General features: G+C 43.0%; 1 protein-coding gene across 1 annotated transcript in view; it reads left to right on the forward strand.

The window, feature by feature from the left end:
• ddx10 (DEAD (Asp-Glu-Ala-Asp) box polypeptide 10) overlaps positions 1-14,967 on the forward strand; it is a 250,565-nt gene that overhangs the window by 43,106 nt on the left and 192,492 nt on the right. The window contains exons 7-9 of the mRNA XM_073043661.1: positions 94-220; positions 5,643-5,805; positions 12,770-12,854. Of these exons, the coding sequence (XP_072899762.1) occupies positions 94-220; positions 5,643-5,805; positions 12,770-12,854 (375 nt within the window). The remainder of the gene's footprint in view (positions 1-93; positions 221-5,642; positions 5,806-12,769; positions 12,855-14,967) is intronic.

Consider the following 14,967-nt stretch of genomic DNA (forward strand, 5'->3'; position numbering starts at 1 on the left):
TACATACCTGTAAACACCACTTTGTTCCCGCTTTCTGTGTGTCTTTATAAGGTGATCTTCTGCGTGAATGTTGACGTGAGTTTTGTGTTGCAGCACCCCCGGAACACTCGAACAGAACTACGTGGTTTGTGAGCTGCACCAAAAAGTAAACATGTTGTATTCATTTGTGAAGAATCATCTAAACAAGAAGACAATTGTCTTTTTTTCAACCTGCAAACAAGTATGTATTTCTATTTCCATTTTGTGTCTTTGTTATTTCCTTGCTTAAATTTATTTCTGTATTCTTGGGAATACATTGTAAGATAACTTCATTGCAATAAACACACACAAATGCTGGAGGAACTCAGCAAGCCAGGTAGCATCTGTGGAAAGGAGTACAGTCGATGTTTTGAGTCAAGTCTTGGGACTGGAGAGAAGAAAAGATGTGTGAGAGTAAGACAGCGAGGGGAGGTGAGGAAGTAGCACAAGGTGATAGGTGAAACCACAAGGGGTGAAGTAAAGAGCTGGGAAGTTGAATGGGGAAAGAGATACAGGGCTGGAGAAGGGGGAATCTGATAGGAGAAGATTGAAGGCTGTGAAAGAAAGAATAGGGGAAGGAACACCAGAGGGAAGTGATGGGAAGGTAAGGTGAGAGAGGGAGATGGGAATGGGGAAATGGTGAAGGACGGGGTAGGGTGGCATTACTAGAAGTTTGAGAGATCAATGTTCATGGCATCAGGTTGGAGGCTACCCAGATGCCATATAAGATGATGCTCCTCAACCTGAGTGTGGCCTTATTGTGACAGGAGAGGCCATGGACTGACATGTTGGATTGGAAAGTAAAATTAAAATTATAAACCCTCTGATTCTCATAGCTGCCTGGACTTTACCTCTTTCCACCCTGTTACTTGTGGAAAAAAAAAAAGGCCATCCCCTTTTCTCAATTCTTCCATCGCATCCGTTCTCAGGATGAGGCTTTTCACTCCAAAACTGGGCTTCCCTTCCTCCATCAATACTGCCTTCAACTACATCTCTTCCATTTGCGCGTATCTGCCCTCTCCCCATCCTCCCGTCACCCCACCAGGGATACGGTTCCTCTTGTCCTCACCTACCACTCCACCAGCCTCTGGGCCCAGCACATAATTTTCCATAACTTCTGCCATCTTCAGCGGGATCCCACCACTAAGTATGTCTTTCCCTCCATCACCCCCCTGCGGAAAGCAGGGATCACTCCCTATGTGCCTCCCTTGTCCGTTCTTCCTTCCACACTGATTTCCCTCCTGACACTTTTCCTTGCAAGTGGAACAAGTACTACACCTCTCCCCATGCCTTTTCCCTCACAATCATTCAGGGCCCGAAACTGTCCTTTCAGGTGAAGCGATTCTTGATCTTTGAGTCTGTTGGGCTCATTTACTGTATCCCATGCTCCCGGTGTGGCCTCCTGTATATCGGTGAGATCCGATGCAGATTGGGTGACTGCTTTGCAGAGCACCTACGCTTCATCCACCAGACCAAGCGGGATCTCCCAGTGGCCACCCATTTTAATTCCACTTCCCATTCCCATTCCGATATGTCCATGCATGGCCTCTTTTGCTGTCGCGATGAGGTCATAGAAACATAGAGAACCTACAGCACAACACAGGCCCTTCAGCCCACAAAGTTGTGCTGATCATGTCTCTACCTTAGAAATTACTAAGCTTACCTATAGTCTCTATTTTTCTAAGCTCCATGTACCTATCTAAAAACCTCTTAAAAGACCCTATCATATCTGCCTCCAGCACCGTTGCTGGCATCCCATTCCATGCACTCACCACTCTGAGTAAAAAAAACTTACCCCTGACATCTCCTCTGTACCTCCTCCCCAGCACCTTAAACCTGTGTACTCTTGTGGCAACCATTTCAGCCCTGGGAAAAAGCCTCTGACTATCCACACGATCAATACCTCTCATTATCTTGTACACCTCTATCAGGTCACCTCTCATCCTCCTTCGCTCCAAGGAGAAAAGGCTGAGTTCACTGAACCTGTTCTCATAAGGCATGCTCCCCAATCCAGGCAACATCCTTGTAAATCTCCTCTGCACCCTTTCTATGGTTTGTACGTCCTTCCTACAGTGAGACGACCAGAATTGAGCACAGTACTCCAAGTAGGGTCTGACCAGGGTCCTATACAGCTGCAACATTGCCTCTCAGCTCCTAAATTCAATACCACAATTAATGAAGGCCAATACATCATACGCCTTCTTAACCACAGAGTCAACCTGCGCAGCTGCTTTGAGTGTCCTATGGACTGGGAACCCAAGATCCCTCTGATCTTCCACACTGCCAAGAGTCTTACCATTAATACTATATTCTGCCATCATATTTGACCTACCGAAATGAACCACCTCACACTTACCTGGGTTGAACTCCACCTGCCACTTCTCAGTCCAGTTTTGCATCCTATCAATGTCCTGCTGTAACTTTTGACAGCCCTCCACACCATCCAAAATACCTCCAACCTTTGTGTCATTAGCATCGCATCCAACCCATCCTTCCACTTCCTCATCCAGGTCATTTATAAAAAATCACGAAGAGTAAGGGTCTCAGAACAGATCCCTGAGGCACACCACTGGTCACTAACCTCCATGCAGAATGTGACTCGTCTACAACCATTCTTTGCCTTCTGTGGGCAAGCCACTTCTGGATCCACAAAGCATGTCCCCTTGGATCCCATGCCTCCTCACTTTCTTAGTAAACTTGCATGGGGTACCTTATCAAATGCCTTGCTGAAATCCATTTACCACTACATCTACTGCTCTTCTTTCATCAGTGTGTTTAGTCACATCCTCAAAAAAATTCCATCAGGCTCATAAGGCACGACCTGGCCTTGACAAAGCCAAGCTGACTACTCCTAATCATATTATACCTCTCCAAATGTTCATAAATTCTGCCTCTCAGGATCTTCTCCATCAACTTACCAACCACTGAAGTAAGACTGACTGGTCTATAATTTCCTGGGCTATCTCTACTCCCTTTCTTGAATAAAGGAACAACATCCGCAACCCTCCATTCCTCTGGAACCTCTCCCATCCCCATTAATGATGCACCAGAGGGTCAGCAATCTCCTCCCTTGCCTCCCACAGTAGTCTGGGGTACATTTCATCTGGTCCCAGCGACTTATCCAACTTGATGCTTTCCAAAAGCTCCAGCACATCCTCTTTCTTAAAATCTACATGCTCAAGCTTTTCAGTCTGCTGCAAGTCATCACCACAGTCACTAAGATCCTTTTCCATAGTGAATACTGAAGTAAAGTACTTATTAAGTAACTCTGCTTTTTCCACTGTTTCTATAAACACTCTCCCACTGCCGCACATGAAGTCACACTCATGGAGGAGGAACGCCATGTGTTCCATCTGGGTGGCCTCAATTTCTCGAACTTCTGATAATAACCCCCCCCTCCCCGCCCACACACACTTCATCATTTCCCATTCATATTTCCCTCTCTTACCTTATCCCCTTGCCTGCCCATCACCTCCCTCTGGTGTTCCCCCCCCCTATCTTTCTTCCATGACCTTCTGTCCTCTCCTATCAGATTCCCCCTTCTCCATCCTCGTATCACTTTCACTCATCAACTTCCCAGCTCTTTACTTCACCCCTCCAAGTCTCACCTTTCACCATGGATCTTCCTCCCTTCCCCTGACTCAACATCTTTTTTTTCCAGTTTTTCTCCCCCCCCCTACCATTTCCAGTCTTTTTCAAGACCTAGGAAATTGGCCCGAAACATTGACTGTTTACTCTTTACCATAGATGCTGCCTGGCCTGCTGAGTTCCTCCAGCATTTTGTGTGTGCAGATTTTTCTCTTGTTTGTGATTTCATGTAAATAAACTATTTGAATGCCATTTCCAGACATGAGCCCCAAGTGAACATAAACATTACTGAGCTCTCTGCCATACTCTGTTTTTAGATATGGGCTCTCGGGATTGCAACTGGCAGAGAAGCCTCATTTTGTATTGTTTCGAGCTGTCACCCGTTCACAGGACAAAGTTGGTTGTACTCTTGATCAGAAGGGAAACGAACAGTTGGAAGACAAATGCTTGCACATCTAATCCTTCGATCCTTGGTATTAGTGAAGGAAAAGATGAAAGTTTGATTAAAAGCAAACTGTTGACTGTTATACTTAAGTGCAGTTTCCTTTTATTGAATTTTGGACTGAGAGCAAATCAAAGAAAATATTCTGAATGTGACGCAATAGAAAGAAATATTTGTTCTTTTTCCATGTAAGCATCAAAGTTACCTTTGCAACTTTTTGAAGGATTAAGGATTATGGTTTGTTATATAGACTTGTGACCTTTCAGGTAAACTGCAACCTGTTTTATCTTGTGAATGGGTGACAGCTCAGAACAATACAGGATTAGGATTCTCTGCAAGTTGCAAGCCTGAGAGTCTATATCTAAAAACACAGAGCTCACTTGCCAATGTCGTACAAACAGTTTATTGTAATGAAGTGTCCTTGAAAACTAGTCTACAGTGTAGTGCCAGGAATCCCGTGACAAGTTGAAAGGGATCAGCAGAAATGGAATACATCTGGAGTCTGGTTTACTAAAAATTAAGACTATATTTATTACTACTATAAATTAATATCATTAAAACCAGATAATACGATACAGGTTATAACCCTGAACCCTGAACCCAGAACCCACCTGGCTTCACCATACTAGCCCATCCGCCGTAGCACCTCAGACATCACCACTCAAAACTCTGCAGCCTAACCTCTCCCAGCCAAACGTATACAGCCACCAGCCCAACACTCAAACCTAATCCTAAAGTCCAGAAGGGGTACACACCCCCACAAACCCTAAGCACTCCCCAATTAACCCTGGCTTCAGCCCCACAAACCCAAAGCACACACTGATTAACCCCTGCAAAACCCACACAAACCTGATGTCTTATGTCAAGAGGGGCAAGATTCAACAAAGGCAAGTGCTGGACCTAGTTAATGAAGGCGTGGGCCAGATCAAAGTGGCAGGGTCGCATGAAACTGAATCTCAAGTGACGAGATCAAAAAGCACAAGAGGGCTGATTCGCCCACTGCCCGCATAATCTCAACCTAACCCTTAACCCTAACCCCTTACCCTTAACCCTAAATTTTGTTTTCATGACCTCCCCCTCCCCTCCCCCCAAATATGTATGTGTGTGTGTGTGTGTGTGTGTGTGCATACATAGATACTAGTCCTGGAGGTAGATATCAGTCTTATGGTGTCAGGTAAGTTTAAGCAGTTCAGTTCACTTTGTGTTGCGTCGAGTTGAATTGATGGAGAGAGAGAGAGTTAATTGAATTGTTGTTTAAGTTGGCAGCTTCAGTTGTTCTTGCTTCCAAAGTCTTTAGAGTCACTTCATGTGAACCCCACACAGACACAGATGGACAGCCGCAAACAAGATTTGCCATAATATGTTGTTTGACTAGCATCGTGAATTAAAAGTGGGATTGGGAGGGGAAATATACAATTCTTGAAATGGAAGTTTGAAAAATGTGTTTTACAACTTCAATCCAAACACCTGAGCTGAGTATTTTCAGCATTTATGTTTTTATTCCAACAAAAAAAAAATTAGATTAACTTTTAGCAACAGTTTGAGGTGTTTTTTTCTTATTTGTAACCTTCACATTTCTGTTTCTCTACATTAGGTCCAGTATTTGTTCCGGGCATTCTGCCGTCTGCGTCCCGGATTACCAGTCCTGGCACTTCATGGCAAGCAACAACAGATGAAACGAGTTGAGGTCTACAATGATTTCTGCCGGAAAAAGGCTGCTGTCCTGTTTGCAACGGATATTGCTGCTCGAGGACTTGGTATGTAGTCTTCAGGATGAAGAATGTGGGCAAGTGATGAGGGCAATTCAAACTTTTTTTTCTATTGATCTGAATAACTTTTGAAGAACTTTTTACTGTAAATATTTAATCAGCATCAGGTTTAATATCAGGCATTGTGACATTTGTAGCAGCAGTACATTGCAATATGTAAAAATATTATGAATTACATTAAGAAATATGTATATATTTAAATTAAATAGTAGGGCAAATGGAGAGGAAAAAAGTAGTGCGGTATTGTACATGGGTTCATTGTCCTTACAGAAATCTGGCAGAGGGAAGGCTCTTTCGGGCTTCAGGCTCCTATATCACTGCCTTGATGGTAGCAGTGAGAAGAGGACAGGTCCTGGGTGATGGGAGTCCTTTATGATGGATACCACCTTTTTGAGGCATTACCTTCTGAAGATGTCCTCGATGCTTCGGACGCTAGTGCCCAATTTGTTAGTCTTACTGACTTTTGAATACAAGCTTCTTGATGCGACACTACCCAACAGCTGATCTATCCCAGTTCTGTACGTCTCCTTATCATCTGAAGTTATGCCGTAATTGTGTTGTTGGCACATTTGTAGATGGCATTTGATCTTTGCCTAGCCACGCAGTCATGGGTGGAGAGAGAGTTGAGCAATGGGCTAAGCACACACCCTTGAGGTGCAGCAGCGTTGATTGTCATTGAGAAGGAGATGTTATTTCTGATCCGCACTGATTGTGGTCTTCTGATTAGGAAGTCAAGGATCCAGTTGCAGGGGTCCCGATTTTGGAGTTTATTCAGTCATACTGAGGGTATGATGGTGTTGAATGCTGAGCTGTAATCAATAAACAGCAGCCTGGAGCGAGTACTGCTATTGTCCAGGTAAATCAAGACCAAGTGGAGAGCCAGTGAAATTGCATCTGCTGTAGACCTATTATGGCGATAGATAAGCTGCAGTGGGACCAAGTCCTTAGGCAAGAGTTGATTCTGGCCATGACCAACCTCTCAAAGCACTTCATCACAGTAGATGTAAGTGGACCTGGTTGATACTTGATGGTTGATACAGATTTTCATTGTCCTACCAGTTACACCATCAGGGCCTGACATCTTGCAAGTGTTCACACTCGTGAAAGATGTCCTGACATCGGCCCCAAGACAGAGGTCACCGAGTCACCCGATGCTGCAGGAATTTTCACGGGTGTAGTTTTATTCTCCCTTTCAAAGTGTGCATTGAGTTCATCTGGAAATGAGGCATCACAGCCATTCCTGATGTTATTCTTCACCTTGTAGGAAGTAATGGTCTACAATGCTTGCCAGAGCTGACGAGCATCAGAGTTTTTTTTTGCTCTTAAAATAACCTTCCATAAGTCGTATCTCGACTTCTTTTATAGTGCTGGGTTACTGGTCTTAATGCTCTCAGCAGGCTTTCAGTCTCCTGGTTTGAGTATGTCCAGTATATACTCAAAGGCAAACACTTATCCACATGGGTCTTGGCGAAATCAGTGACAACTATGGCATATTTATTCAGATTTGAAGATGAATCCCTGAATATTCTCCAGTCCACTGATTCAAAGCAGTCCTGTAACCTCTTGTCCACTTTCCTTGACCATACTTTCATGGTCCAGAGCATGGGATAAGATGGCATGGCAAGCATTCTTTCTGGTGGTGTGACAGTGGTCAAGTGTGTTGGCCTCTCTGGCTCCACAGGTGATTTTGGTGGTAGTTGTTTAGAGATTTCTACGAGTTGAACTCCTCCGCCATGATTGGTTGTGCTGTTTTGTAGCTGCTGATCACAGTACTTGACTCCTCCAGTGCCTGCCTGCCTGCTGTTGGCCACGAGTGGATTGCACACCGCTACTAGGATGGCAGTGGAAAACTCCCTCGGCAGATAAAATGGATGTAACTTGACCACCAGATGTTCCAGGTCAGGGGAGCAGGGCTGATACTCAGCTATCCTGTCTTTGTGTTGGATGGTAAAGCTTTCGGCTTGCAGTGCAGCAATCCAAAATGATGGGGGTGGGCAATATTTCCATGAAGCAAAGTACAAAGCAGTCCCTGATGCCCCTCTGGTACTGCAATTTTGTCTGAGGTCTTCAGTTCTGTTTTTGAGAGACTGTCAGCAGGCTAGTAGGAGGTGGGAGATAAGAGCTCGGTGTTTCAAGCTTGCTTGCAGACCAGCATTCTTTCCTCATTCCCCTTTTCTTAAATGGGAGCTGCACGCGCAGCCTGAGTCTCCAGTCCAGGATCAGCATATTTTGAGGATTAGTAGGATTTTTAAATGTCTTAAAACCATGTTGCTAACTGAAGTACCTATGGCTGTGACTGGATTTTAGCTGTGGTAGTATTAAACAGGAACATTTAATGATTCTCTTTGGGGATGCACGTAAAGATCACCACTTTCCAGTGCCATCTTGCAGAAGCCTCACGTTACTGTTGGAATGCCTCGTTCAAATACTTTCATTCTTAGGCTCACTTGACCTATCACATTCTCTTTTTTCTTCCCTCTTTTGTCCTGATAATGACGACACAGTGATTGTTATGCAGAATGGATGAACTTTTATTTTAACTTGTAAAATATAAATATTTTACCTCATTTTTTCAATATAATCAGTTCAATAGTCAAGTGAACATTCAAAGTGAATTTATTATTAAAGTGCATGTACCTGTCACCCCACATTGTACAAACCTCAGGTTTATTTTCTTGTAGACATAGTCAATAAATAACTAATAGAATCAATAAAAGATCGCATCATACAGACAACCAGAGTGCAAAAAAGATGACAAACTGAGCAACTGCAGAAACAAAAAAATGGAAATAATTATAAATAAACCATAAATATCAAGAACATGATCTGAAGAGTGCTTGAAAGCGAGTCCATAGGTTGTGGGAACAGTTCATTGATGGGGCAAGTGAAGTTATCTCCTTTGGTTCAAGAGCTTAAACCTGGTGGTGTGAGTTCTGAGGCTCTTGTACTTTCTTCCTAATGGCAGCAGTGAGAAGAGGGCATGTTCTGTGTGGTGCGGTTCCCTGATGATAGATGCTGCTTTCCTGTGACAGTTTTCCATGTAGCTGTGCTCAATGGTGGGCAGGGTTTCACCCATGATGGACTGGGTAATATCCACTGCTTTTGGTATGATTTTCCATTCAAGGGCATTGGTGTTTCCATACCAGGTTGTGATGCAGCCAATCAATACCTTCCACCACATGTCTATAGAAGTTTATAAAAGTTTTAGATGTCATGCCGAATCTTTGCAAACTTTGAAGGAAGAAGAGGTGCTGTCATGCTGTCTTTGTAATTGCACTTGTATATTGGGCCCAGGACAGGTCCTCTGAAATGATAACACTGAGGAATTCAAAGCTGTTGACCCTCTCCATCTTTGATCTGGCTCATGGACTCTGGTTTCCTCCTCCTGAAGTAAAAATCAGCTCCTTGGTCTTCCTGACATTGACTAAGGTTGTTGTTGTGGTACCACTCAGCCAGATTTTCAGTCTCCCTCCTATATGCGTTTGTCACCACCTTTGATTCGGCCTACGACAGTAGTGTCGTCAACAAACATGAATGTGGCAATGGAGCTGTGCTTAGTCACACAGTCATAAGTGTGAAGTGAGTCGAGCAGGAGACTAAGCCCACATGTGCTGACGGAGATGGTGGAGGAGATGTTGTTGCCAATCTGAACGGACTGGGATCTGCAAGTGGAGAAATCCAGGATCCAATTGCACAAGGAGGTATTGAGGCCCAGTTCTTGAAGCTTATTAATTAGTTTTGAGCAGATGACAGTATTGAATGCTGAACTGTAGTCCATGAAGAGCATCCTGATGTATGCATCTTTGCTGTCCAGATGTTCCAGGGTTGAGTGAAGAGACAATGAAATGGCATTTGATGTTGACCTGTTGTGCCAGTAGGCAAATCGGAGCAGATCCAAGTCACTTCTCAGGCAGGATTTGGTATGTTTCATCACCACCTCACCAAACACTTCATTATGATGATGTAAATGTTTACTGAGTGATAGTCATTGAGGCAGGTTACCACATTCTTCTGAAGCACGGGTATAACTGAAGCCTGCTTAAAGCAGTTTTAGATGTCATGCCAAATCTTTGTAAACTCCTAAGGGAGTAAAGGCGCTGGCTTGCTTTCTTCATCATTGCACTTATGTGCTGGGCGCAGGACAATTCCTCTGAAATGATAACACAGGAATTCAAAGTTGTTGACCCTCTCCACCTTTGATTCCCCCATGAGGGCTGGCTCGTGGACCTCAGACTGTTGAAACGAGAGGTTTAAGATCTTAGTGAACATTACGACTCCAACCAGTTGATCAGCACAGGCCTTTAGTACTCAGCCATGTACCCCGTCTGGGCTGGATGCTTTCAATGGGTTCCCCCTCCTGAAGGATGCTTTCACATCTGCATCAGAGACTGAAATCACAGGATCAGTTGAGGGCTGTGGATTTTGTGATAGCTCCTCCATGTTTTGATGGACAAGTTGAACCAGTCTGGAAGCCAAGCCCTGTTGTCACCTACGATCTATCGCTTGATTTCACTTTTTAAGGGGTGAAAATATTCAAGCCCTGCCAAAGCTGTCATTTATCCTGATTCCAGTTTAGTCTGGAATTTTCACTTTGCCAGTGAGGTGGCTTTCTGGAGAATGTACCTATACCTCTTGTAGCTTTCTTGGTTGCCAGACCTGAATGCCTCTGATCTAACCCTTAGCAGATTGTGGATGTCAAGGTTGATCCAGGGCTTCTGGTTGCTGAAGACACTGAATGATTTTGTGGGGATACACTTGTATACGACTTTTTATAAAGTTCATGGTGTATTCGTTCAAATCCATAGATGAGTCCGTGAACATTGTCCAGTCCACTGACTTGAAGCAATCCTGTAGCTGCTCTTCTGCCTCCCGTGACCCTCTCTTTGATGTCCTAATCTCTTGAGCCTTGCTTGTTAGTCTCTGCCTGTGTGCAGGTAGGAGAAGGATCAGATTTTCCAGAAAGCGGTCTGGGCATGGAAAGGTAGGCATTCCTTATCGTAGTATAGCAGTGGTTTAGTGAGTTGGGACCTCAGATGCTACAGGTTATAAGCTGATTGTAATTGGGCAGCGCTTTCTTCAAACAAGCCTGATTGAAGTATGGTCAGGATCACAGAGGAGAACTCTTGGTAAATAGAACGGTCAGCATTTGATTGTTAGCTGTTCAAAGTGTTGGGGGGGGGGGGGGGGGGAACAAACACGTCAAAACCGCCATATCAGAGCACCACAGGAAGTTTATCATGAGAGTTTCATCTGGGTTAATCTGAAGTAGCAGGCTAAGTTGTTAAACAGATTTTGGGACATGAAAGGAAACTGAAGCACTTGGAGGAAACTGACATGGTTATGGAGAGAACTTGTGAACTCTGTACAGAAGGCACCCTACATTGTGATTAAACCCAGATTCCTGGAGGTGTGAGGCTGTGGCACTAACTGTTGTATCACTTGGCTGTCCTGTTGTATTCACCTGAATCTTCCTTTCTCATCTCATTTATACGAATTGGTAAACTGGCGAGGCTTTATAGTTTGGTTAAAAATCCTTCTACTTCCTGATCTGCCATTTACAGCAAGGAAATCCTCTGTCTAACAGTGACTCTGCAAACGTGGTGAATAGGATACTGTCAGAATATCTGTGAGATTAAAATTGGTAATACGTGGAGTACCTTGACCACCAATAACAGTAGGAATTTGTTATTCCGGCTTTGTATCTTCCTCAGTTTGCCATTGAAGACAGGATCAACCCTTGTTCAATAATGAGTGCAGAAGAGCTTGTTAAGAACAGTAGCTGAAAATTTATTTATTTAATGATATACCACAGAGTTGGCCCTTCTGGTCCTTCAAACCATGCCACCCCAGCAACCCCTGACAAGCCCAATTAACCCTAACCTAAACATGGGACAATTTACAATGATCAGTTAAGCTACCTGGTATGTCTTTGGACTGTGGGATGAAACCAGAGGTCCCAGAGGAAACACACACGTTCCACAGGAAGGACGTCCAGAAACTCCTTGCAGAAAGGCACTGGAATTGAACTCCAGAATGCCTTGAGCTGTAGTAATGTTGCGCTAACCGCTATGCTACCGTGGTGCCCTTTTCAAAGTAGGGGAGCTCAAATGATGAGACGCAACACCGAACTGTTTATATGCTTAGCAACAGAAGTAGTATGTGATGAGCAGAGCTAAGTGATCTGGCAGTCAGGTCATAGCTCAGGAGTCTCTCAGTTAGTCATGAATGAACATGGACAATTAAACAGCTAATGGACAGAAGAGGTTGCAAGAATGTCACTATTCTCAATTTGGTAGGGTTCAGCATCTGTGTGCTTAAATAAAAAGACTGAAGTATTCGTATCCACATTCAAACAGAAATGCCAAATAGATTATCCATTTATAGAAACTAATCATAAAGAAACCTGTCTCTGGCCATTTTAATTTACTCCATGTGATATTCATTGCCCACAGACCTCTCTCAATGGTTCTGAGACCAGGCAGGGTGCCAGCTATTGTATTGAGAACTTGCAGAACAGAACTGCCTGCTCCTCTAATTAACTGGTTGCATTGTAGCATTAATCCAGCAGTGTGGGAGATTACCCATATACGTCTGTTCAGACAACATAAAGCATGAAATGGTAAGTGGCAGGTAGTATTCACATCACAATAGTTCAGGCAATGACCAACTTCACTAAGAATGAAGTCAAAGTGTCAAAATAATATAGAAGGACAGCAGGAGATCATGCTAGATACTCAACAAGATACATCTGGAGATACTTTCATCTATGGGAGAATCTTGAACAAGGAGACATAGTTGCATGATTAGAGGCTTGTCATTTAAAACTGAAGTGAATAGGAACTTTTCACAGAGGGTGATGATATCTAGAATTCTAAAGTTCATGTGCAGAATATACAGCTTTTATTACACTATTGTAGTGTCTAATTAAAAGAAAAATGTTTTTTTTACCCAGATTTCCCTGCAGTGAACTGGGTTCTTCAATTGGATTGTCCAGAGGATGCTAATACTTACATTCATAGAGCTGGGAGGACAGCCAGGTATTGTGAAATGAATCCATGCTTATCTAACTGTATTCCAGTTCTCTCGGTGAATTTTATTATAGACATTATTTGAGTGCTTATAATGAATATTAAGTGGCAATTTATAGATTAACTTGTAATTTGACTTTTAAAGAGTCATACATTTTCTTTACCTAGCTTGATAAGTTATTTTCTTTTATATTACAAATTGTTATGAATATTGCAATGGCTTTCTTGGTTTCTGTTTAATGCTACTACCTGTGTTCTGGAAGAGGCAAAAGGAGTGTGAGTGCATTCAAAAACGTACTGCTGAATATTTCCTGACTGAACTGGAAAAATGTGATAACTTTCACACTTAATTTTTTTTTACTTTTATATTTTGAAATGTTAACCTGTCCACCATTTAGTCAGGCATTACTTGCTCTATATGTAGTATATTCTGGGGGGTCCCAGATTGACCTCAGAACCCATCGAACTAGTGTGGAGACAAATTCTCCTTGATTCCTCAGGGACCACCTGAGAAGAAAAGAATGTCTGGTAGAGATAAGAGATTGCAGATGCTGGAATCTGGACCGAAAAGCAATGTTGGACAAATTCAGGCAGTATCAATGGAGGGAAATGGACAGTCAACATTCTGGATTGAGACCCTTCGTCTGGATTGCAAGATGGAGGAGAGATAGCCAATATAAAGAGAAGTGGGTGGGGGGAAAGAGTAAGAGCTGGGAGGCAATAGGTGGATCCAGGTTAAGAGGGTTGGCAGATGGAGGAGGGAAGAGCAGATATCATGACAGAGGCTGGGAGACAATAATGGAGGCATCAAAAGGCTGTTGCTGATGAAATCTGAAAGGAAAGTGGAGCAAGGAACCAAGTAAAGGAGATGGGGTGGGAAGGAATGTCTTTCAACCTTCACACAAAATTTAACTCTGTCATGCATTGAAATACATTCCTTCAAAAAGGGCAATACAATATTTCAATCACCTGACAAAGGTAGGCACCTATTGTAGGGAGCATGAAAGTATGAATTTCAGCGCTAAGCTGATGGATAATGGATTTAACTCTTTTGTAATGAGTGTTGGAATATTTAGTAGTATGTCAGCAAGTCAATACTTAATTGGTAATACACCAGTTTCCATTGCTTGTGTTGGAAATTATTTTGGCAGGAGCATTTTAAAGAAGTTATTGTACAATAAGTTATGTGAGATTTCACGTCTATTTACTCGAACACCACAATCTGCTTTGTGAAAATATTTATTGTATTGGATTTTGTGATTACATTTAAGATTAACTGTAGGACTTTGCAGTTTGCAGTGGGTACTCTTCAAAGAGGGGAAAATTTGGTTATTTTTAATTTGTACATTTCTGAGGTTCTGAGCACTGTTGGCAAGATGAACTGCTCAAACTTGTGAAGGTGGTGGTGTGAAGCTGTCTTAACTGGCCAGAATCCTCCTGTTGGGTGTGGAGTTCCAGGATTTAGATCCTGTGATGAAACGGAAATGGTGAACCATTTTCAAGTTGAAATGTTGTGAAACTTCGAGGATAACCAGTAACTCTTCCTCTTCTTAAAGTTCTCTTTTTTGTAGTCGGAGAACGGTCAATTTTGATGGTATCAGAAATCATTGGCGAGTGTGGATTGGGACAGCCTGTTTTCTGGGAAAGGTGTACATGGAAAGTGGGAGGCCTTCAAAAAATGAAATTTCAAAAGTACAGGGCTAGTATGTGCCTGTCAGAATAGAAGGTGTGGGGAACCTTGGCTTTCAAGTGGTCTTGAGGCCCTGGTTAAGAAAGCTAGGAGGTGCACAGCAAATATAAACAAGTAGGAACAGATGAGCTGCTTATGGAGTACAAGAAGTGCAAGAGAACACTTAGGAAAGAAATCAGGAGGGCTAAAAGAAAGTATGAGGTTACTCTGGCAGACATGGTGAAGGAGAATCCTGAGGGCTTCTACAGATATTTTAAGAGCAAAAGGATAGCAAAGGACAAAATTGGTCCTCTGGAAAATCAGAATGGTAATCTATGCATGGAGCCAAAACATATGAGGGAGATTTGAAATGCATTCTTTGCATCTGTGTTTACTTGGGAGACGGATGCAGAGTCTATAGAAGTGAGGCAAAGCGACATCAACATGGACCCT

This window comes from Hemitrygon akajei, chromosome 4 (assembly GCF_048418815.1).
Source record: "Hemitrygon akajei chromosome 4, sHemAka1.3, whole genome shotgun sequence".
NCBI classification, from domain to species: domain Eukaryota; kingdom Metazoa; phylum Chordata; class Chondrichthyes; order Myliobatiformes; family Dasyatidae; genus Hemitrygon; species Hemitrygon akajei.